We start from the raw sequence: 22,119 nt of genomic DNA on the forward strand, positions 1-22,119 counted from the left end.
TAAAAACTCACCATTTAAGTGAGCTATAGATATAGATAATGACAGTGAGAAAAAAAAGGATCCAAAAGAAAAGGGCAAGTGAAAAATACAGATTTTGTAGGGAGACAGCTGCTTGTAGCCAGCTTGTTTGTAGAAAGAAAAGAATTCAGAAACATTGATGAGAAGTTTCTGCACCATGCGCAATGTACCTACTTTTGCATTTAACTGAGGCACACTCACTCAGTAATGCTCTTTGTCGTTCAAAAATACACAGCAAAGGGGATGTCTAGGTGGCTCAGTCTGTTAAGCATCTACCTTAAGCTCAGGTCATGACCCCAGGGTCTTGGGATCAAGTCCCACATCAGACTCCATGCTCAGTGGGAGCTCCTGCTTCTCTCTCTGCCTGCTGCTACCTTGTGCTCACTCACTCTCTCTCTCCCTCAGACAAATAAAGTCTTAAACAAAAATATATAGCAAAGAGGGCACCTGGGTGGCTCAGTGGGTTAAGCCTCTGCCTTTGGCTCAGGTCATGGTCTCAGGCTCCTGGGATCGAGCCCCACATTGGGCTCTCTGCTCAGCAGGTACCCTGCTTCCCCCTCTCCCTCTGCCTGCCTCTCTGCCTACTTGTAATCTCTCTCCCTGTCAAATAAATAAATAAATAAATAAATCTTTAAAAAAAAAAAAAAAAAACAAACAGCAAAGAATATGTGATCAGATAAATCTGGTCTCAGACTGTAGAGTTAGATTTTGAAATAAACAAAACAAAATATCTTGATCACTGGTGAAAAACTAAAGTATTCCATGCCACTCTCAAAGTTTCTATCTTCCCTCAGTTAACTCAAACTTACTTAATTCCTTTTTAACCACAAGGTTTAAATAATAACAACAATCTCAGTGTCCTTACTAGCCTTTCTCTCTTGACTTCTTTTAATAGCTAGACAGCTACTACCTGATGGCTGAGAAAGTGACTAACAGGAGGGAGAAAGTTGGAGGGACAGAGCCCTATAATTTGGGGAATCTGGGGCGCCTGGTGGCTCAGTCATTAAGTGTCTGTCTTCAGCTCAGATCAAGATCCCAGGGTCCTGCATCAGGCTCGCTGCCCAGCAGGAAGCCTTCTCCCTTTTCCACTCCCTCGACTTGTATTCCCTTTCTTGCAGTCTCTGTCAAATAAATAAATAAAATCTTAAAAAAAAAAAAACAATTTGGGGACTCTACCCAGCTACTTTAGTAGTGAACATATAATGCATGTACATAAGTGAAGACAGGTCTTATTTCCTGCTCTCTAGCATCTTAACTCTCTCTTTTTATAGCTTCTGGCACACTCAGATTTCTCCCTGTTTCTTAAAAAACCCCAAACATCCTCTGGACAATTAAAACTCCAGATGATTTCACTATCCTTGGTATTAGTGCTGACATTCTGAGATAACTGTGAATGAGTTCTCATACCTTTTATACCACATTGCTTTCCTAAGCCCACTAGCAAGTTCCAGAAGTTTTTTTTTTCTTCTGTTTTTTAAATTTAATTTTATTTTTTTCAGTGTTTCAAGATTCATTGTTTATGCACCACACCCAGTGTTCCATGCAATACATGCCCTCCTTAATACGAACCATCAGGCTCACCTAACACCCCAAGTACCAGAAGTTTTAAACTAGATTCAGAAGAGATAAAAGTAAAGTAATTTTATTTTATTTTATTTTTATTTATTATTTTTTTAAGATTTTATTTATTTGTTTGACAGAGAGAGATCACAAGCAGGCAGAGAGAGAGAGAAGGAAGCAGGCTCCCGGCTGAGCAGAGAGCCCGATGCGGGGCTCGATCCCAAGACCCTGGGATCATGACCTGAGCCGAAGGCAGCGGCTTAACCCACTGAGCCACCCAGGCGCCCTAAAAGTAAAGTAATTTTAAAATGGGAGTTTAGAACTTTATTTATAAACCAATTATACAAAGTCCATCAGAAATAACAAATATGTAGTAGAACAAATTGTTTAAAACTACTAAAAGTGATCCTGATTCATCTTAACCAACTATATTAAACTCCTTTTATTTATAAATATTCCCTGATTTCCAGTTCTACTTCTCTAATTCTCATGGGATTCTCCTGGGGAAATTTCCTTTTCATCTTCTCCCAAGAATCTTACAGTATCCAGGATATGTCGGGCATACATGTAATCACCTTTAGGTCCAAAGTTGTGTTGATACTATAGTAACTTTAGTCAAAAAACATTTTTTAAAAAGGATAACATCAAATATTATAAAAGTAATATATATTTATTATAAAGACAGAAAATACAGATAAACAAAAAATAAAAATCACCTATACTACTACCACTAAGGTAGCAGTTGCAAACATTTCAGAATAATTTATTCTAAACTTCTTTTTATATACAAACAATAAGCAACTGAAAAACAAAATTTAAAAAACGATACCATTTGCCACACTTCCAAGAAAAATGAAGTAGTTAGGTATAAATCTAAATATGCAGGAAATGTATGCACTAATAACTACAAAACTCTGATAACAGAAACTAAAGATCCGAATAAATGCAGACATGTACTATGTTCATGGATTGAAGACTCAAAATATAAGTCAGTTCTCTCCATAATGATCAACAGACTGAACATAATACCAATCGAAGTCCCAGCAAGATTTTTTTTTGTAGATACATATGACTTACTCTAAAGCTTACATGGAAAAGGAAAGGAACTAGAATAGCTAAGGTATTTTACAAAATGAAAACAAAGTTTAAGAAATCACACTATCTGATTTTAACACTTACTATAAACCCATAATATTACAAGACAGTGTGATATTGGTGAGGGGAATAGACACTTAAACCAATGGAAGAGAAGAGACTCCAGAAATGAATCCACAGATGTGGCCATTTAAAAGAGATAAAAGCAACTCAATGGAGAAAGGATAGTCTTTTCAACAAATGGTGATGAACAACTGATCATCCATGTGTAAAAAAAAAAAAAATGAACCAACCTCACACTTTATTATATAAAGATGAACTCCAAATGGATCACAGGTCTGAATATGAAACATAAAACAACAAACGTTTTGAGATAATACACAAGGATAAAAATCCTTGTTAACCGCAGTTGGATAAAGAGTTCTCAGAAAGTGCATCAAAAGCACAATCCATAAAAGAAAAAACATTGATAAACTGGATTTCACCAAATTTAAAAACTTCTGCTCTGCTAAAGATTCTCAAGAGAATAAAAAGATAATCTACAGATTGGGAGAAAATGTATGGAAATCACATCTAAAAAACTCTCTTATATCCAAAATCCAGAAAAAAACTCTCAAAACACAACAATCAGAAAATAAACACAGTAACTAAAAACTAGGAAAGGATCTGGACACTTCAACAAGAAGGATGTAAGGATAGCAAATAAGCACATGAAAGGATATTCAACATTTTTAGCCATTAGGAAAATGCAAACGAAAACAAGACAGATACTATACAACTATTAGAATGGCTAAAATAAAAAATACTGACAATATCAAATGCTGATGAGGAGACAGAGCAACTGGACTTCTCACTTTGCTAGTAGGAACGCAAAATCGTTCAGTCACTCTGGAAAACAATACAGCAGTTTCTTATAAAGTTAAACATATATAGATAGGACCAGCAATCTCCACCTGGAAATTTGCCCCAAATGAAAACTATGTTCATGCAAAAGACTATAAAAAAATATTCATAGCAGCCTTATTTGCTATAGTCAGAAACTATAAACAACCCAAATGTTCCTCAATGGATAAATGGATAAACAAACTGTAATACATTCATAAAATGGAACAGTACAAAAAAATAAACTACTGACACATGAACAACTCAGATGAATCTCCAAGATACCATGTAAGTGAAAGAAGCTAGTCTTAAAACTTTACAATGGTGTGACTCCATTTACATGACACTCTTTTAAAAACAAAACTATAGTAATGGAGAACAAATTAATGGCCAGAAGTTATGGATAAGGGGAGGGTGTGACTATACAGAGATAGCATGAGGGAGTTTTCTGGCGGTGATGAAACTGTTCGGTACCCTGACTGTGGTGGAGTTTACATGAATTCATACATATTCATATAACTGAACACCAAAAGAAAAAAAAATTCAATTTTATTATTAAAAAAAGAAGAATGGGATGCCTGGCTGGCTCAGTCAGTAGAGCACATGACTCCTGATCTCGGGGTTATAAATTTGAGCCCCATGTTGGGTGTAAAAATACAATCTTAATAAAGAAGAATGAATATAAACTAGATTGATTACTGATGATACTATTCCTAAGATGTTTTAAGCAGTAATAGAATATTGTATATTAAATATCAAGTTAAAGAGTTATAAAATGAATATATACTCACCATAAATATATAAAGAATAGTGGGGCACCTGGGTGGTACAGTTGGTTGAGTGTCCAACTCTCGGTTTTGGCTCAGGCTGTGATCTCAGGGTCAAGAGACTAAGCTCCTGAGCCCATTCAGCTCAGGGTAGAATCTTCTTGGGACTCTCTCTCCCTCTGCCCCTCTCCACTATGCTCTCTGTCATTCTTTCTCTAAAATAAATACATAAAAATCCTAAAAAGAATAGAAAATTAAAAAAAAAAACTCTTCTATGATTCTTTTTTTAAAGATTTTTTTGTTTATTTGAGAGAGAGAGAGGTTCCCCGCTGAGCAGGGAGCCCAATGTGGGGCTGATCCCAGGATCCTGGAATCATGACCTGAGCTGAAGGCAGATGCTTAACCATCTGAGCCACCCAGGTGCACCACTCTTCCATAATTCTTGACATAACTACAGCAAACATTTTGGAATATTTCATTCCAAATTTTTTTCCATGCACATCTATATACATATATAAATATGTATATTTGTATGGAAACAGGATTATGGTTCATATACTGTTTTATAATTTATGAATTTCACTTAATGTATTGATAACTTTGATTTCAATATTCATTTTTATATTTTATATTTTAAATTAAAAAAATTATTTATTTTAGAGAGAGAGGGAAGGGCAGAAGGAGAAGAGTTTCAAGCAGACTCTGTGCCAAGTGCGGAGCTGGATGTGGGGCCTGACCTAATGACCCTAAGATCATGACCTGGGCCAGAACCAAGAGTCCGATGGTTAACCAACTGCATCACCCAGGCACCTGTTACATCATTTGTTAAATAGCTGAAGAGTATTCCATTATATGGGATGTACTGTAAGTTACTTAAACGAGCTAGAATGTTAAATTTTTGGGTTGCTTCTAACTTTACTATTATAAACAATTCTGAGATAAACATTCTTGTAGATGTATCTTTGCAAACATCCATCACTGAATTCCAGGAAGGTTATCCAAATGTACTTCTGTACCCAGCACAACTTCTCTAATATCATTACTATTATGAAGACAGTTTTCTTTCTTCCTATTAATTTGTAAGAGATTTTTCTATATTACAGATATCCTATTATGCATTTTATAAAAATCTTTTCTAAGTTGTGATCTGTCATTTAAATTTTATTAATGGTCTTTTTGGATGGACATTTTTAAAAAGTTAAATCTAGTCTCCCTTTTCCTTTATGATTTCTGACACCGCTGTCTTTGTTTTCTAATAAAAGTATTTAAACCATTTATTCATTGTGATAAATGATATGTCTGGTTCTATTTTTATCCTCACACCTGTATTTTTATGCATTCTTGCTGTTTCCATTTTATCCTATTACTTGTTTCTTTTGCCTCATTTTTAACTAATAATCTAAAATTCATATGGCTTATTTTTCTTCTTAATATTAAAACAAACTTCATTTTATTGCAATTATCCATGATTCACCTTGTAGCTTTTTATATTTTTTAAGGAATTTTTTCTAAAATTAGTAAGTTTGAAAACAGATCAATAGGAACTATTCATATATGCACTTTACGCCTTCCTGGTTTCAGTGTTCCTTGCTGCTAATTTTATTCTGACTTTTCTAATAAACTCACAAATGAACAACAGCTTGGCTATGTCATCTTTTTTCTCAGGATGTTCTACCCTCTAGGGATTTCTCTACTGCCTTCTGGCATTTAGTATTGCACAGGAGAAGTTTGATGCAAGCTTGATGTTGTGTGTGTACATGTGTGTGTGCGTGTATCCGTGTGTAATGTGGTTTCTTCCCCCCACGTCTGGATGTCTGTGTGATTTTCATTTGCTTGACATACTCATACATTTCACTAGCGTATGTCTAGATGTGGGGCTTTTTTCTCTCTCATACTGGGTGCGTGTTCTTTCTTATTTATTTATTTATTTACTTGAGAGAGAGAGAGAGAGAGAGAGAGATCACAAGTAGGCAGAGAGGCAGACAGAGAAGGGGAAGCAGGCTCCCCATGGAGCAGAGAGCCCAATGAGGGGCTTGATTTCAGGACCCTGAGACCATGACCTGAGCTGAAGGCAGAGGCTTAACCCACTGAGCCTCCCAGGCGCCCCGGGTGCGTGTTCTCTTAATTAGAATTTTTGTTCATTTTGCTTTGGATCCCTTCTCCTCTATTCACAACACGAAAAATGAATTGGGATTTTCTCAATTTTCCTATTTCTTATAATGAGTTTATATCATTTGGGGTCACCTCTGATTCCTTTTTAAATCTATCAGTTCTTCGTAGATGCCTTCTATCAGCTCATCCCCCACCAAAAAAAAAAAAAAAAGAGAGAGAGAGACTTATGTCGATCTGGCTAGTTTTGGGAACGGAGGTGGTATCTGCCAGACAGTATAGATCTCTGACAAACTCACTCATGGAAAAATTTAGTTTTCTCAGACGTCTGGTTTATGAGGAACAGGGAAGGAGTTTTAATTATAAAGATGTACAAAGTACAGATGGTTTACCCCACTAAAAACTGTTATCTCCTCATTAAAAGACCATTCCTCTTGTTCCAGATTTTTATAAATGTATCGAGGTAAAGGTTATGTATAAGCATCCCTTCACCAGGTGAAGTACTGGCAGGTGCTGGGGTTGGTGAGGTGGGTAAGAAAGAAGGCTTTAGAAGTGAGATACTATTGGGTGCCTGGGTGGCTCAGTGGGTTAAGCCACTGCCTTCAGCTCAGGTCATGATCTCAGGGTCCTGGGATCGAGTCCCGCATCAGGCTCTCTGCTCAGCAGGGAGCCTGCTTCCCTATCTCTCTCTCTCTCTCTGACTGCCTCTCCGTCTACTTGTGATAATCTACTTGTGATTTCTCTGTGTCAAATTAATTAATAAAATATTAAAAAAAAAAAAAAAAAAAAAGAAGTGAGATACTATAGTTTATTTCATTATTGATTCCTATATAAAAGATCACTGGCTAAAGAAAAAATAATAAAAGTTTAGAAAAATGCTTCTGGAGATAATTTAAAAGTTGCATCTAGTGTTCTTACACGTGTGACATTCCACTAATACAGTGATCAGTGTTCTCAAGATATATAATTTCCCTTTAGTATCTATGACTACAGATAACTATTTTAACATTATATAACTAAAAGTTCAATTAGCTCATAATATTTTATTACAGAACTTTCTCAAGTTCTTGAAATTCTTAAATAGCATATTATTATTATTATTATTTTGATCAAGGCAAAAGTCATTAGAAGGCTGTACAAGGCCAGATCGCACTTGTTATTGAACTGACATCTTGCAAAAATCATAATCTATTTGTAAACAAAGAAAACAATACAATAAAAAGACAAAGGCAAAGTTAATCCTGTCTCCTAGCCCTTTTCCAATCCATTACCAGTCAGCTGAGGAAATCCAATGTTAGCAGCCTACTAGCTTGGTATGCATTCTTCCACCCCATTTATTTTTGTTCATAAAATATATATATATAAGCACAAATACAGATTATATACAGCTCATTTAAAAAAAAATTCTTTTTTTTTTTTTTTAAGTAATCTCTACACTCAACATGGGGCTCAAAATCACGACCCTACAATCAAGAGTCATGTGCTTCACCAATTGGGCCAGCCAGGCACCCCTCATTTTGTTTTTTACTGAAATAAAATCATTCTACAGATACCTGTAAATTTTCAAGAGGAAATATATGTATGTAGCTCTTAAACAGAATATCTAAGTAATTTAATAGTATAAACTGAAGAACAGTGTTATCTTTAAGATGAGTAAACTGGCAGAGATGTCCATAATTAAGTCTTTGAATATTTTCACAGGTTGAAAATCATTCTCAGTTGCTGTATTTTCCTTCACTAGGGACAGTTTGAGGAGGGTTATTAGAACTCAGTCAGAAAACTGTGTGAGGGAACCTAAGTGACTGAGTTGGTTAAGTGTCTGGTTTTGACTCAGGTTGTGATCCTGGTATTGAGTCCTGTGTCAGGCTCCACGAACAGAGGAGATCGTCTGCCTCTCCCTCTCCTCCCCACCCACCCCCAGCCCATGCGTGCTCTCTCTCTCCCACAAAAATAAAACCTTAAAAAAAAAAAAAAAAAGAAAGAGAAAGTATGAGATTTATAAAATCCAGGGAGTTGACCTTAGTCTGTAATGCTTAGTAAATAAAATTTTTAGCATTCCAGGTGCTAATGAGAACCTGATTTCCTTGATTTCACACCCCAAATTCATAGCTTAGATAACTATGTCCCAGAATTTGCCCTTATTATTGGCTCTAATAGTAAAAATCAAGTCCAAGTCTATATGGGCTTTTATACTTGGACTGAAAATTAAAAAAGAAAAGAAAAGAAAAAGTGAGGTGTGTAATGAGTTTGAAATTTAACAAAATTCCCAGTGGTCTGCTGCTTTATTTCTCTAAGACTCAAGTATTCCCAATGCAACTGCTCTGAAAAGTTTATACCTAAGTCCCATAAAATTCTTAATGAAAAACTAAAGTTTATTTATTCCTTTTATTTATAGGGCTGTTAATTTTGATAGAGAGACTATAAGGGGACAATTCTTCCTCTCTTTCCGTGGAAGTTAGGGGTCTGGAGAAAGGGAACTGTCTCTATCCTCTACAAACTTATTCTTAAAACTTGTATAAATAAACTGTAAACGGGCTCTCAATCTGCTAGGTCTACTGGAAGTGACTAGTACTAGGTAAAGGAGCAGGTGTCACAGGGAGAGTTGCGGAGACTGGGGGAAATTGTCGGGTTAATCACAGATGACTAGAAAGGATACCATTTTGTACAATTTCAAAATAAGGACTGGTTTCTCCTTCAAATTGTAACCATGCTAAATTACATACCTTCAGTTAAAACTTCCTACCCTCTAAGGTTATTTCCATAAGCTTGTATATACACAACCATGTAAAGTTTCATATATTCATTTATTAGGTGGTTTGGGAACAGTTCCAGTGAATTATTAACTACTAATTCCAGGATTTACTCCTTGAACAATGAACACATATGAATTTTCACTAACATTATCATGAGTTTTGCCTATACTAATCAAGAGGATAAGAGACTTCCAAGCACAGAATCTACTTAACTTCCTTGGGGGTATTCCGGTCTCTCAGGTAAATAAGAATTTTATATACCTATTCAACAATTTTTTTTTTAAGCAAATGAGTCACCTAGTTATGACCCTTGCTCTAATATTATGTTTAAGCAACATGAAAATGAGGTTAAAAGTAAGAGAAATAAGTTATTCTAGCCCAAGTTATATTTTCTTTTCTTTACTCTCAAAAGTTGTAATGTTTAGTTGTCAGCAGAACTATATATTTTGTGAACATACATATCAGTCTATTAAAATGATATACTTGTCTTGCCTTCAATTAAGTTTGGCAGGAAAATTAGTTCATGATTATATGAATTGTAGAAGGTTATCAGAATTTTATATTTTTCCTTTCCTCGATTTGTCTTTCTAAGGCACTGAAAAATATAATAACAGTATACTCCATCACAAAGTGCCACATTAAAGAACAACCAAAATTAAACAGATACTAGTTTCCTATTTTACGTATATATTTCTTGAAGAAACATTTATGGACCACTAATGTCTGTGAAAGTCTACACAGTTTTATACAAAGTTCTCATTTTTTTTTTTTAAGATTTTATTTATTTATTTGACAGAGATCACAAGTAGGCAGAGAGGCAGGCAGAGAGAGAGAGGAGGAAGCAGGCTCCCTGCTGAGCAGAAAGCCCAATGCGGGGCTCGATCCCAGGACCCTAGGATCATGACCTGAGCCGAAGGCAGAGGCTTTAGGCTTTAACCCACTGAGCCACCCAGGCACCCCATGGAGTTCTCATTTTTATTTATTTATTTATTTATTAAAAAAAAAATTTTTTTTTTTTTAAACAGAGTTCTCATTTTTAAAAGAAACTTTTGAGTTGCTAAAATTTAGTATATTGCTAATATTTAAGAGAGCATGCTTTCACAGCTTCAAAGGTTTAAAGAAGTGAATCAAGTGAAATCTGTCCTATGAGTTATTTTCTCCACTGCATTTAAAAATCTGACTTGAAGGAGTAACTCAAGTGCTGAGCTTTCTCCTAGTGGATGGTATTTGATTCTTGTGCGCGATGGCTAAAGGAATTACTGCTAGCATGGATTGGGAAAGAGAACTAAGCAGGGAATTTGGGGAAAAAATTGCTGAAGAAAGAAAATTTAGGAGGTTTGGGTTTCAGTTATACCTTACACTGATGAACTCAGACATGCTTCCAAGAAAAAGGGTGACAATCTAAACCATCAGTAAAGACTGCTGAGGCCAAGACAGTCTCTTGTTTTTTGCATAAGCACAGTTCTCTGGTACCACAGATGTGGTTCCCTGGCTGAAAGTCAACATTGTATGCCACTCTGCTGATCCTCAGAGGTTGTTTTACAGCAGAAAACTTAAAGCATCATTTATTTTTATTCGGAAAATTTTTCCATCTCTTTCTATAAATACTGATATTCTAAATATAATATTTGCAGATTTAAGACAGAAACCTGAGAGACCTTCTGAGCAGGAATTAAACTGACAACTCCTAGAATATAAGTAGGTGAGTTTCCTCCACATACATTCATGAAATTGAGCATCACTTTACTTTGAGATGTTGGAGAAAGCTTAACCTTACAATGTCTAAGCTTTCTTCTTCTTTAAAAAAATTATTTGTTTACTTACTTATTTGAGAGAGAAAGGGAGGGAGAGAGCATGAGTGGGAGGGGCAGAGAGAAAGGAAGAGAGAATTTCAAGCAAACTCCGTGCTGCGCATGGAGCCAGACACAAGGCTCCATCTCACCTTGAGCTGAAACCATGAACGGGCTACGTAACCAACCGTGCCACCCAGGGGCCCCTTAGATTTCTTCTTTGTAAAACTGGAACATTAAACAGTATCTATCATATGGTAGTTGTAAGGATTATATAAAGGACACCATCACAGATAAATCTACAGGACACCTATTGTGTGCTGAGGATACAGCAGTGAACGAAGCACTACCCCTTCCCTAGTTAGAAATGCATTTAGCACAGTGCTTGAAACACTGTAAGAAGTCAACTATAGCTATTATCATTTTGAAAATGTCAGATATACCTTACAGAATGGGATTACATATGCAAGATGTGTTCACACACTTAAAAAATTTTCTGTATATTTAAGGGGTGCCTGGGTGGTTCACTTGGTTGTGCATCTGAATCCTGATTTTGGCTCAGGTCATGACCTCAGGGGTTGTGAGTGAGATGGAGCCAGTGCTCAGCTCCATGCTCAGCGGGAAATTTGCTTCTCTCTTTCTCCCTCCCATGTGCACTCTCTCCCTGAAATAAATAAATCTTAAAAAAATTTTTTTTTCTTTATATTTTAAAAAAATTGTTGCCAAGAGGAATCTGTGGCAGACTCAGAATTGGGATTCCTTCTACACTGCAGATTCACTTCCTTTGGAAGGTATCAATGATACAGGTAAACTTCAGCAGGCCTCAAGCTATCCTTCTGCCTTTTACATTGTAAAACTCTGGAATTTCAACCAAATTACTTTTATGCAGTAGTTAACGTATGCGGCATTTTCCAAGCAGAGTTCAGGAAAAGCCTTTCATTACACCAAAAATATGAATATGACTCATCAGTTTTTATTACAGATTCTCTTTGCACATATAACTGGTACTCTGGCATTACAGACATCAGTGGTAGCAGGATGTATAAAGTAAATGGAAGTTTCTTAATCTCTTTAACTGATAAGAAGATAGGGCATCTATAATTACTCTGGGCTTCAGAAATCCTTTGTGTGAATGAGCAGCAAGTTCCAGCAGGTGGGAAGATGGAAATGACAAAGAAGGGAAACAGTATTGTCAGAGGTATGGGCCTTAAATAAGCCGAAAGTACCCACATAACGAGGCAGAAGTAATGACTTAGAAGCAACCACAATGAGTGAGAAAGAGTTTAATCCTAATCAACCTAATTCAGGAATGTGGGTCAAGAAAGAATGAGGAGCAAGCATTTGAGAGGGTTGCAGGGGAAACACTATTTTCTGTGGAGAGCCAGGTTTCAAGACAAACTTAAAGCATGTATGGGACTAAATGAATAGTTTCAGCAACCTGAGGCCAGAATGACTCTGCTTCTAAGTGAATCCTCATGAGGCGCTTCTGGGATGGCAGAAGGACTACAAGCTTCTTCAGATGGAGTCAGTGAAGTCCAGGTTTGATTGGGCTCCAAGGGAATCTTATACAATGTGGGCAGGCTAGAAAAAGATCAGTTAGTGTCCAGAACCTTTACCATGTAATTACAAAAAACCCAACACTTAGATCTTGGCAGATTTAGGGGACAGGGTGCTGCCTTCTCTGAAGTCAGCCATAGCCTCACCCTATCTTAAAAACTTACATTCACTGGGGTTATTAATCCTCAGGGCCATTTTAGATAAAGAGGTTAACATACATTCGAGGCCAAAATTAAGCAGTTAAGCCGAATGGACTACAGATTCAATTCACAGCTGATTTTATATAACCTTTTACAAATCATTCTTAACTGTTCTGTACTACAGTTTCTTATTAAAAAAAAAAAAAAAACAACCAAAACTGCTCATGATAATGTCTGAGATCCTTCTGTTATCATAGGCAAATAAGACTATATTTGTAAGAGCGTTTCAGAAGAAAGGAGTAAAGAAATACGCTATTAAATGTAACTGCCTAGCTAGAAAATCTGCCTAAAAAAATTACAATTGACAATGTAATGCAGAGAACAGTAGTATAAAACTAAGCCAACTTAGGATTTTTAAGACAGTATTAAAAAGTAAGTTTAAGCTACTTAAAAAAAAGAATTTATTGGGGTGCCTGGGTGGCTCAGTCGGTTAAGTGGCTGTCTTGGGCTCAGGTCATGATCCCAGGGTTCTGGGATCGAGCCCTATGTCAGGCTCTCTGCTCAGCGGAGAGCCTGTTTCTCCCTCTCCCTGACTCTCTGCCTACTTGTGTTCTGTCTGTCAAATAAATAAATAAAATCTTAAAAAAAAATTTTTTTTAAAAAGATTTTATTTGAGAGAGAGTGAGAGAAAGAGAGAGAGTACGTGCACATGAGTGTGAGAGGGGAGAGGGAGAGGCAGAGAATCTCAAGCAGACTCAGCGCTGAGCCCAGAACCTGATGTGGAGCTTGATTTCACAATCCAGCAATCATGACCTGAGCCAAACTGAAGACCTGGATGCTTAACTGACTGAGCCACCCAGATGCCTCAGACTACTTTTTTTTTTTTTTTAAGATTTTATATTTTTTAATATTTTTTGAGTTATCTCTAAACCCAACGTGGGGCTTGAACATACAACCCCAAGATCAAGAGTCACATGTTCTACCAACTGAGCCAGCTAGGTGACCCACTTTAAGCTACTTTGGAAAGAAATAATAACTATTTCCACATCCAGTCCTGAGAATCACATTCAATGTCATTAGTGGGCCAGGAAATACAAGAAAAAATGGTAAGATATCATTTTCTCCCTATCTGATTGGCCAAAATTTTAAAAGATCAATTATGGTGTTGAGGGCACTCTTTTTCTGTAAAAAAAAAAAAAAAGATTTTATTCATTTATTTGAGAGAGTATGTGAGAGAGAGAGCATGAGCAGAGGGAGGGGCAGAGGGAGAGAGAGAAGCAGACTTCTGTTGAGCAGGGAGCCCTACCAGGCTTGATCCCAGGACGCTAAGACCATGACCGGAGCCAAAGGTAGATGCTTAACCAATGAAGCCAACTGGGTGCCCCTGCCATCTAGGCGTCCCTGCTGAGAGCACTCTTAAACACATCTGGCAGGTGGATATAATGGCACTATTTATTTATTTATAGGTTTTATTTTTAAGTGATCTCTACATCCAATGTGGGGCTTTAACTTACAACACCGAGATCTAGAGCTGCATGCTCTACCAACTGAGCCACTCAGGTACCCCAACAGGTACCACCTTTTAGAAGAGCAACTGAACAATATTTATCCAGATATAAATGTATATAACCTTTAATTACACAATCCCACTTAGAATCTGACTTACTGAAATAATCTTATACAGATATGCACACACATAAAGATATGTATTGTAGCACTATTTGCTTAAAAAATGGGCTGTAACTATAAATCCAGATGTATTGGTAGAGAAAATGTCAGGTAAATTGGTACATCCATATAGTGGAATAAAAGTTAGCCCCCTGACAGGTAGATCTTTATGGGCTAACGCAGAGATATGCAATCATAAGGAATTAAGCAGAAAAAGTTAAATTGTAGAACAATGTATAGGATAATGACCTTGTTTTTATTTGTTTAAAAAGACACTTTAAAAATTATAATCAACAGTTGATATATTTACATGAGAAACATATATACCATTCATATTTTAGTAACTTTTAATTAGAAATTCATCTCAATAGAAACCATATCACTTTCTTATTGAAAATGTTACAGGTATACTCCAATATAAATAAAATTAGAAAATGTTTATGCTTTGTATCATGTCTTTGGGAAGTATAAATTATAAAAGGAAAAGATTCTTACTTTTTAAAAGAAAAATAACTTCTACAGTCCTTCTGAAATAAAATTTTTTTTAAAAGATTTTATTTATTTGACAGAGAGAGAGAGAGAGATAGCGAGTGAGGGAACACAAGGGGAGTGGGAGAGGGAGAAGCAGGCTTCTGGCCAAACAGGGAGCCCAATGCGGGGCTTGATCCCAGGACTCCAGGATCATGACCTGAGCTGATAGCAGATGCTTAACAACTGTGCCATCCAGGCGCCCTGGTCTTTGAAATTTTGACTAAAACTCCATATGATGCAAAATGATGTTCAACATAACAAGGTGTTAAAATTTAACATGCTACAGGTAACTGAATGTCTTCTAAACTACTTTTGTTTTTTTAAATCTAAAAAATGAACTAAGATAAGCAAATCTAAAGTCTTGGCGGTTTTGTCCCTCTTGCTTAAGACTATTATATCAGCAAGAGTCATCAATAATCAAGCCAGGCTTCATACAGACCTTTGTATTCATCTGCTAAGTAGGTATATATATATTTCACCTAACTATGCATGAATAGGTAATAAATTTTACGTGTTTTTTATTACATACCTCTTTTATTTCAAATCTTTACTTGGCAAGCAAAGGAGGCAAGCGTGGGTTTACAACATTTCTTGATGCCTCCTGATGAACCAACCATTCAGTAGGACCGCTATTAGAATATTGCTTTAGATGATGAGTAGCCAAAAGGACATGCCTATCATTACATATGGTATAGAATAAACACTCTTTTAGGCAGGCTGAGTATAGTTACAAATTGGCCCTCTGCCTCCAAAGTCTGACAAATTATACACAGGATACTCACATCAGCGTAGTGGCCTATCATACCACATCGGTCACATCGTTTTCTCCAAGAAGGTCTTTCGAGACATCTGTGAGTAGAAGACATAGGCAAAGAACAGCCTAAGCAAAAGCGGGCCGGGCAGGCATATTGGAGGTGTCCTCTCTCGGAACAGAGACAGCAGGGGCGGACTTTCTAGGTAGCAAACAGAAAATCTCTTTAGCAAAATGGGTAAGTCTCAAATAGAAGATTAATTTTTCTTTTTCTGTGTAATTACATAAAGTTCATTTCCAATTTGAGACCCCAGTGAAGGTGAAATCTTGAGTATAACTGTAAAATCAACCAAAATGTCTGAAGTCAGAGCTTGAATGCAAGCTATCGGTATTCTGCGGTTGCCAAAAAGGCTTACTGTGCGTGTATCATCAACGGGCATCTACTTCTTATGCCTCGTCTTGTAGGAAGATTGACAAAGTGGACTGTGCCCAAGTGGGAAAGTGGGATGAGGAGGATGTAGAAGCTAAGAAGTAGGAGGAACAGATACTGAAAGAGGCTACTTTGTCCCAGAGGACCAAAGACAAAGAAGAAACCTAAAAGCTGTCTCAAACATGTCTTTATGTCTGAAACACAATCATTTGGAAGAAGGTGTAGGTAAATGGAAGGAATGTTTCTTGAGAGCTTACCATGTCAGGGAGTATCTAAGAACTTTAGTTTGGTGTTCTTCCAAAGGTTGACTTATCTATTTAACATAATTTACACCAATAAACACTTAAAAATGCTTAAAATGATAACTTTCTAACAATGAAAATTGTCCCACAATGAAACAAGCTGTGTCATAAAGCAGGAAGTTTGGAAGGGAGAGGGTCTCAGGAATCATTTGATTTAATCTCCTCATTTTATAGACAAGAAAATAGAGGCACATAGGGTGAAATATTTGCCTAAGGTTGTGCAACTATCAATGAAAAGCTAAACCGATTCCAGGTTTTTCTGACTCTAACTTCATTCTTCTTTCTCTGCTACTATTATAGGCATGACTTACATGAAAAATGTAATGTGAAATCTACAAATATATTATACAAGATTTGAATTCTAAGGTTATAGGGGTTTACTCTTAAGATTCTGATTTTTAACAATGAGAAAGAAACATTATGTATTTCACATACTTGTGGAAAGGGGCAGTTTTTCGATAAATGGCCACATTTGTCACAATTTCTACAGGTAACATTTTTGTTGGCTGAATAGTATCGGTGGGTCCATCTTCCAGATGCTCTATTATTAACTATCTGGGCCTAAGGGGGGAAAAAAAATCAATAATTAATAATTATTAATAATTATATCAATTATTATCAATAATTAAATCAATAATTAAAAAAAATCAATAATTAAAAAAAATATTCCACCCTGTTCTAAAGAATTAATAGCCATAGTTTATTTAATTTAGAACCCAGCAACATGGAACTTTTGTGTTCTTAAAAGAAGTTAAAAAAACATAAAAGGGATTGCCATGAAGATAACTCTACTTCTTATCTGTCTCTCCCCCCATCCTTTTTCACGTCTCTGTATGGTTCCATTTCTTTTGTATCCCTCTCTGCTTACAGTTCAGGTCCAGTAGGAGTACTGACAGGCATCATTTAGACATTCTGATGGCATTCAGAGCCAAAGATATTACTGATTTCTATATCTGAATGTATACCATATTTTGAGAAACTTGCTTAAATTTTTACCCAGGGGATTTTTAAAAAATGATTTTTGTCTTCAAAGTTATAAAGCCATATAACAACTGAACCCATTCACTCTTCTGAACAGCCCAGGGCTACTGCCTATAAACCGGATTATAATTTCTAAGAGACAATGAGATAATTTCCTTCCAGTAGAGTACTTTTAAGATCCATTTTGCCTACAGTAACCCAATTCTAGTTCTCCCATATTCTAACCAAAATCTAATGTCTTGCAAAAGAACATTAGCAAAACGTATCAAATGGAATACCTAAAGGGGAATATATATATCCCAACCATGCTTTCATCTTTTCGGGTAGAATTCCATTTTTGAAAAAGCTTTTCATCTTTTACTTGTTATTCTGCTGGATTAATCAGGCCCCAAGTAGACACAATCTAATTATCTCTTAAAACTTTTTTTTTTTTTAACCAAGTTGTAAAATTATTCTCTTTTCTAACCATCTGTCAAAATTAAGGCTAATAATTGACAAAGACAAACACCTGCCACATCCTAAATATAGACTAACCATTTCCTTACACTGAAGCAGCAGTTATTTCCGGTGTTGATCTTTAGTGGTACCAGGCAATATGGACTGAGAGGACTCACCATGGCAGAGAAGAAACAGAAGGGAAAGGGGACTAAATCATTATGGCAATTAACAGACTGACAAAAATCAAGGCTGAACCACACTTCTGAAAAATTCAATCACCACAGACTGAAATCAAACTTTTTCTTACAACATACTCAGACCACCTACTATCTCTAAAGTTTATTAAGTTATCATATAAGTGAAAGGAAACTTCAAATCAAAGGAATTTATTCATTATTCATAACTTCAAAAAAATTTTTTTTACCTCTGCGTCTTTGTCACTGATGAACCAACTTACAGCATCTTCTCCTACAAAACAAATAAAATGTTACTCATATCTTGACACCTTGAAAGCACTTATAGACTGACATTATTCAATTGGTCAGTATTGAAACTGGACCCCAAAGGTGTAGTGAGATATGTGAATACTTTTACCTCTTATCTTGGCTCCATTATTAACTTCTGTCGCTCTGAACAAATACTTAATCTCTTTTTTTTAAATTACTTTTTAATACTCAACCCCTCTTAATCTCAGTTATGTTACCTGTGAAATTCATGGGTACTATTTGCCCCATGTACCTAAAAAATACTGTGAGACAAATAAGCTATGTGGAAATGCTCTGAAAATCATCGTTATAAACAATTTTTTTAAAAAAGATCAGCGAAGAAACAAAAAACCCAGTAGCAGATCCAGAAAGAAATCTTATCTAAACTTCCTTTATCTGATTAAAGCAGAGCTTTATGAAAGTCAGCTGCACAGCACCCCCCTTCCCCCCACCTAGGGTCATTAGGGAAGTGACTGACTAGTCATTTGGCTTCTAGGGCATTCCAAAAACACCAAGTTGTATAAGCCAGCATCTTTAAAACATTCCATCCTTTGAAGCCCTAAATACTTGTATTGGTAAACAACCTTCAGTAGTCTGGTAAACAAACTAGTTGGTAAACCAACCTTTACCTCTGGCAGCTGAGTTGAGTTGCTCGTTCCTGAGCGCTCCGACACTTTTTCTTTCCTCCTGCTCATCTCTCTATCACTCGTTAGTTCACAGGCCTCCACCATTCAGACCCAAGAAGGCAGAGGAAAGGTTTTTGCCTTCCAATATCAGTTATTAACTATGCCCACTAGCTTCCCATTGTAGTTGACTTTTACTGTAACGTTTTTAAAAACTGGACTTTTGAATACAATCTCATGACTGGGGCTAGAAATTTAGCACTGTATTTTATAACATCAAATAAAGTGAAATAGAACAACAATTAAGGAGACCAATATCCAGAAACCGTGGACCGATCTAAAAATACAAGCATTAAAATCCTAGGGGCCTTGAGAGCTCTACATTCCTCTTTATCAGCTGTTTTCTTCTCTTTGCCCTTTGCAAATCGCTGCTATTTCTCTGGTCCACTCATGACCAGGAGCAGGGGACATATGACTAATGCAGAAGCTATGGTATCAAGAAAGAAATGAAAGATTTTTTTTCTCTCCTTGAAGCAAAGTTAAGAGTTCTTCCTTCCTCTTATCTATTCCTCTTCTCTATCTTGAAAACACAAATCGAGTGGACTCTTTGAAAGGAATTTTGAGGAGACATGAAGTAATGTACATTTCCCCAGGCCTACAGGAATAAGTGTCTAGAGATACATTTTAAAATAAAATAGTTTTACTAAGAAAACCTAAAGGCTGCTTTATGAAAAGACCAATCCATAGGAGGGCAGAGATGCTGTGCAGATGATTATGTCCTTTGTCAAGTCTGGAGGCTGCATCCATATACCGAGCGTGGAGAATACATTAAATAGTTGTGCGTCATCACCATCCACAACGGCCTTTCATTCAAAAGATCTATCTAAGGAGCATGCTCTGCTGTAAGTTTTAAAGCTGGCTTTTGTACCTCCATGTCCTTCATCTTTAAAATTCCAAATGACCACTATAAATCACTTTAATTAAAAACTGCCTTAATATTGTCCTTAAAAAAAAAAAGAAAATAAAACCTAAAAAGCAGTGAAATGCAACCTTGCAACTATCACCACCCCTGATTCCAAGTAAATTTATAGTTGAACAGAGAACAGTGAGAAAAGGGAAGGTCTGAGAGAGGAAGATCCGACCCCATTCAGATTGTTTCCACATTCCTGTGGAATTCCAACAATATTCCAGGTTGTATACTAACTCCTCAACAAGTTACAGTATACTCTTGCTAAAGAAAATTTATTAAAAGGCACACGAAACAGGTTTCAGTTACAGATGAAATCAGACTTCTCAGTAGTAAACAGGACAAAGACATCGCCAGAAACACATGCCCCAACTCCTGGTGCTACCCAATGGCTCCAGTGCGGGTTTGATCTTGGTAATAGCAGCTGACTCCCGCCCTTTCTCTATTATCTATTCTGTTTTCTTCTTAACTCCAAATCCCAAATTAATGGAAGCTTTGTTTAAGGACAACTCATTAGTATTTCTACAGGCAGCCAATTCTCCACTTTGCTAAACTCCTGGTACCAGGATTGGTAGAAACCTGGGTTCCAGTCTTAACCCTATCTCTTATTTGCTGTGTGGTGCTTGGCAGGTTATTGACCTTTACTGGGCCTGTATAATAATGGGTTGGGTTAAATGGCATCCATGGTACCATCTAGCACTGTTTCCATGATTCTCTTGAATTTTCATTCATTATTAAAATCAAATCCATTGTCCTCCAGGCCACTGCAAATGGCACAGGGTGTCTTCCCTTAAAGATAACTTCCCACAGGAACCAGAGCACTCTCCTCCATGTGTTTACCACCCCTTGCCATATAATATAAAATGGGATTACCCTCAAGTGTAAAATTAGAATTGCCCTAAAGATGCCCAAGATTAACTCTTAGCTGCCTTAGAGCCGTGTCTTGCTAATTTCTGGGGCTGTGATTTTTTTTCAAACTGAAGAATTGTAACCAAAGCAATAGCTGGTAATTCCTTTTTTGCATCAAATCAATGCAGTGCAACAAACATACTGAAATGTCACAATAAGCAAAGCGCTATAGGGTGAACAAAGATGAGTAAGAGCTTCTAACTTAGTAAAGAAGATAAATGAAAGAAGAAAGGATTAAGAGAAGACCAAACAAAAATTCTACAGTAAATGTGGAGGAAGAATAGACAATGTCTGCATTTAGGGGAAAAAAGTCACAGAAGATGGTTTTATAAAGAAACCTTTATTAAATATAATTTATATATTATAAAATATACCCATGTAAAAATACAGTATGATGTATTTTGACAAATGTACACACCTGTGTAACCACCACTACAATCATATATGGCACATTTCCACCATCCCAAAATGCTACCTTGTGCATATTTGCAGTTGATCCTCTACCCCAGGGCAACCACTGATTTGCTTTCCATCACCATAGATTTGTTTTGCCTATTCTAGGACTGTATATAAATAGCATCATGTATTATGTACCATTTTGTGTTTGGCTTCTTTCACTCTGATTATTTGCGAGACTACCTATGTTGTTAGGTAGCGGTTCACTTTTTATTGCTGAGCAGTATTCCAGGTGTGGACATTACAATTCGTTTAGCTGTTCATTGTCTGATAATAGGTTATTTCCAGTTTTGTGCAATTATAAATAAAGCAGCAATAAACATCCTAGTGAAAATCTTTCTTTTTTAATTGACCTAAGCTTTCATTTTTGCCTTGGGAAAATACCCGGGAGTAGAATTACTGGATATGGCTAAGTGCACATTTACCTTTATATAAAACTGAGAAATTTTTCCCAAGTGCTTCTGTCATTTCACATTCTCATCAGCAATGTATGAGAATTCCATAGTTTCATAATCTCACCAATACTTGAAACTGTCTTTTCAATTTTAGTCTTTGAATGTGTATGCAGTGATGCATTAGGATTTTAATGGGCATTACTCTGATAACTAATGATGCTAAGCATCTTCATGTATTCATTGGCCATTCGTATATCTTCTTTTAAAAACTATTTGAGTTTTCAACATTGATTGATTGTAGGCTACACGCCCAGTGTGGAGCCTAATACGGAGCCAGAACTCACAACCCTGAGATTAGGACGACCAGAGCTGAGATCAAGAGTCAGACACTTAACTGACTGAGCCTCCCAGGCACCCCTCAGTTTGTTTTTAAATTGAGTTGTTTTTCACTTTTGAGAGTAGTGAGGGAGGTTGTCTTTCTTTGATCGAATTATAGGAGTCCTTCATATATT

The 22,119-nt window shown here is 36.4% G+C and overlaps 1 protein-coding gene across 5 annotated transcripts in view; it reads right to left on the bottom strand.

Annotated features, from left to right (window-relative positions):
* Positions 1 to 22,119, bottom strand: part of ZCCHC7 (zinc finger CCHC-type containing 7) — a 241,938-nt gene that overhangs the window by 34,126 nt on the left and 185,693 nt on the right. For 4 of the 5 annotated variants that reach the window (XM_032308635.1, XM_032308636.1, XM_032308639.1 and 1 more), the window contains exons 3-5: positions 18,197 to 18,240; positions 16,789 to 16,914; positions 15,653 to 15,823 (exon numbers count right to left, since the gene is read on the bottom strand). In XM_032308635.1, coding sequence (XP_032164526.1) covers positions 15,653 to 15,823; positions 16,789 to 16,914; positions 18,197 to 18,240 — 341 coding nt within the window. The remainder of the gene's footprint in view (positions 1 to 15,652; positions 15,824 to 16,788; positions 16,915 to 18,196; positions 18,241 to 22,119) is intronic. The other variant, XM_032308640.1, reaches the window with a different exon arrangement.

Source organism: Mustela erminea, chromosome 12 (assembly GCF_009829155.1).
Source record: "Mustela erminea isolate mMusErm1 chromosome 12, mMusErm1.Pri, whole genome shotgun sequence".
Lineage (NCBI taxonomy): Eukaryota > Metazoa > Chordata > Mammalia > Carnivora > Mustelidae > Mustela > Mustela erminea.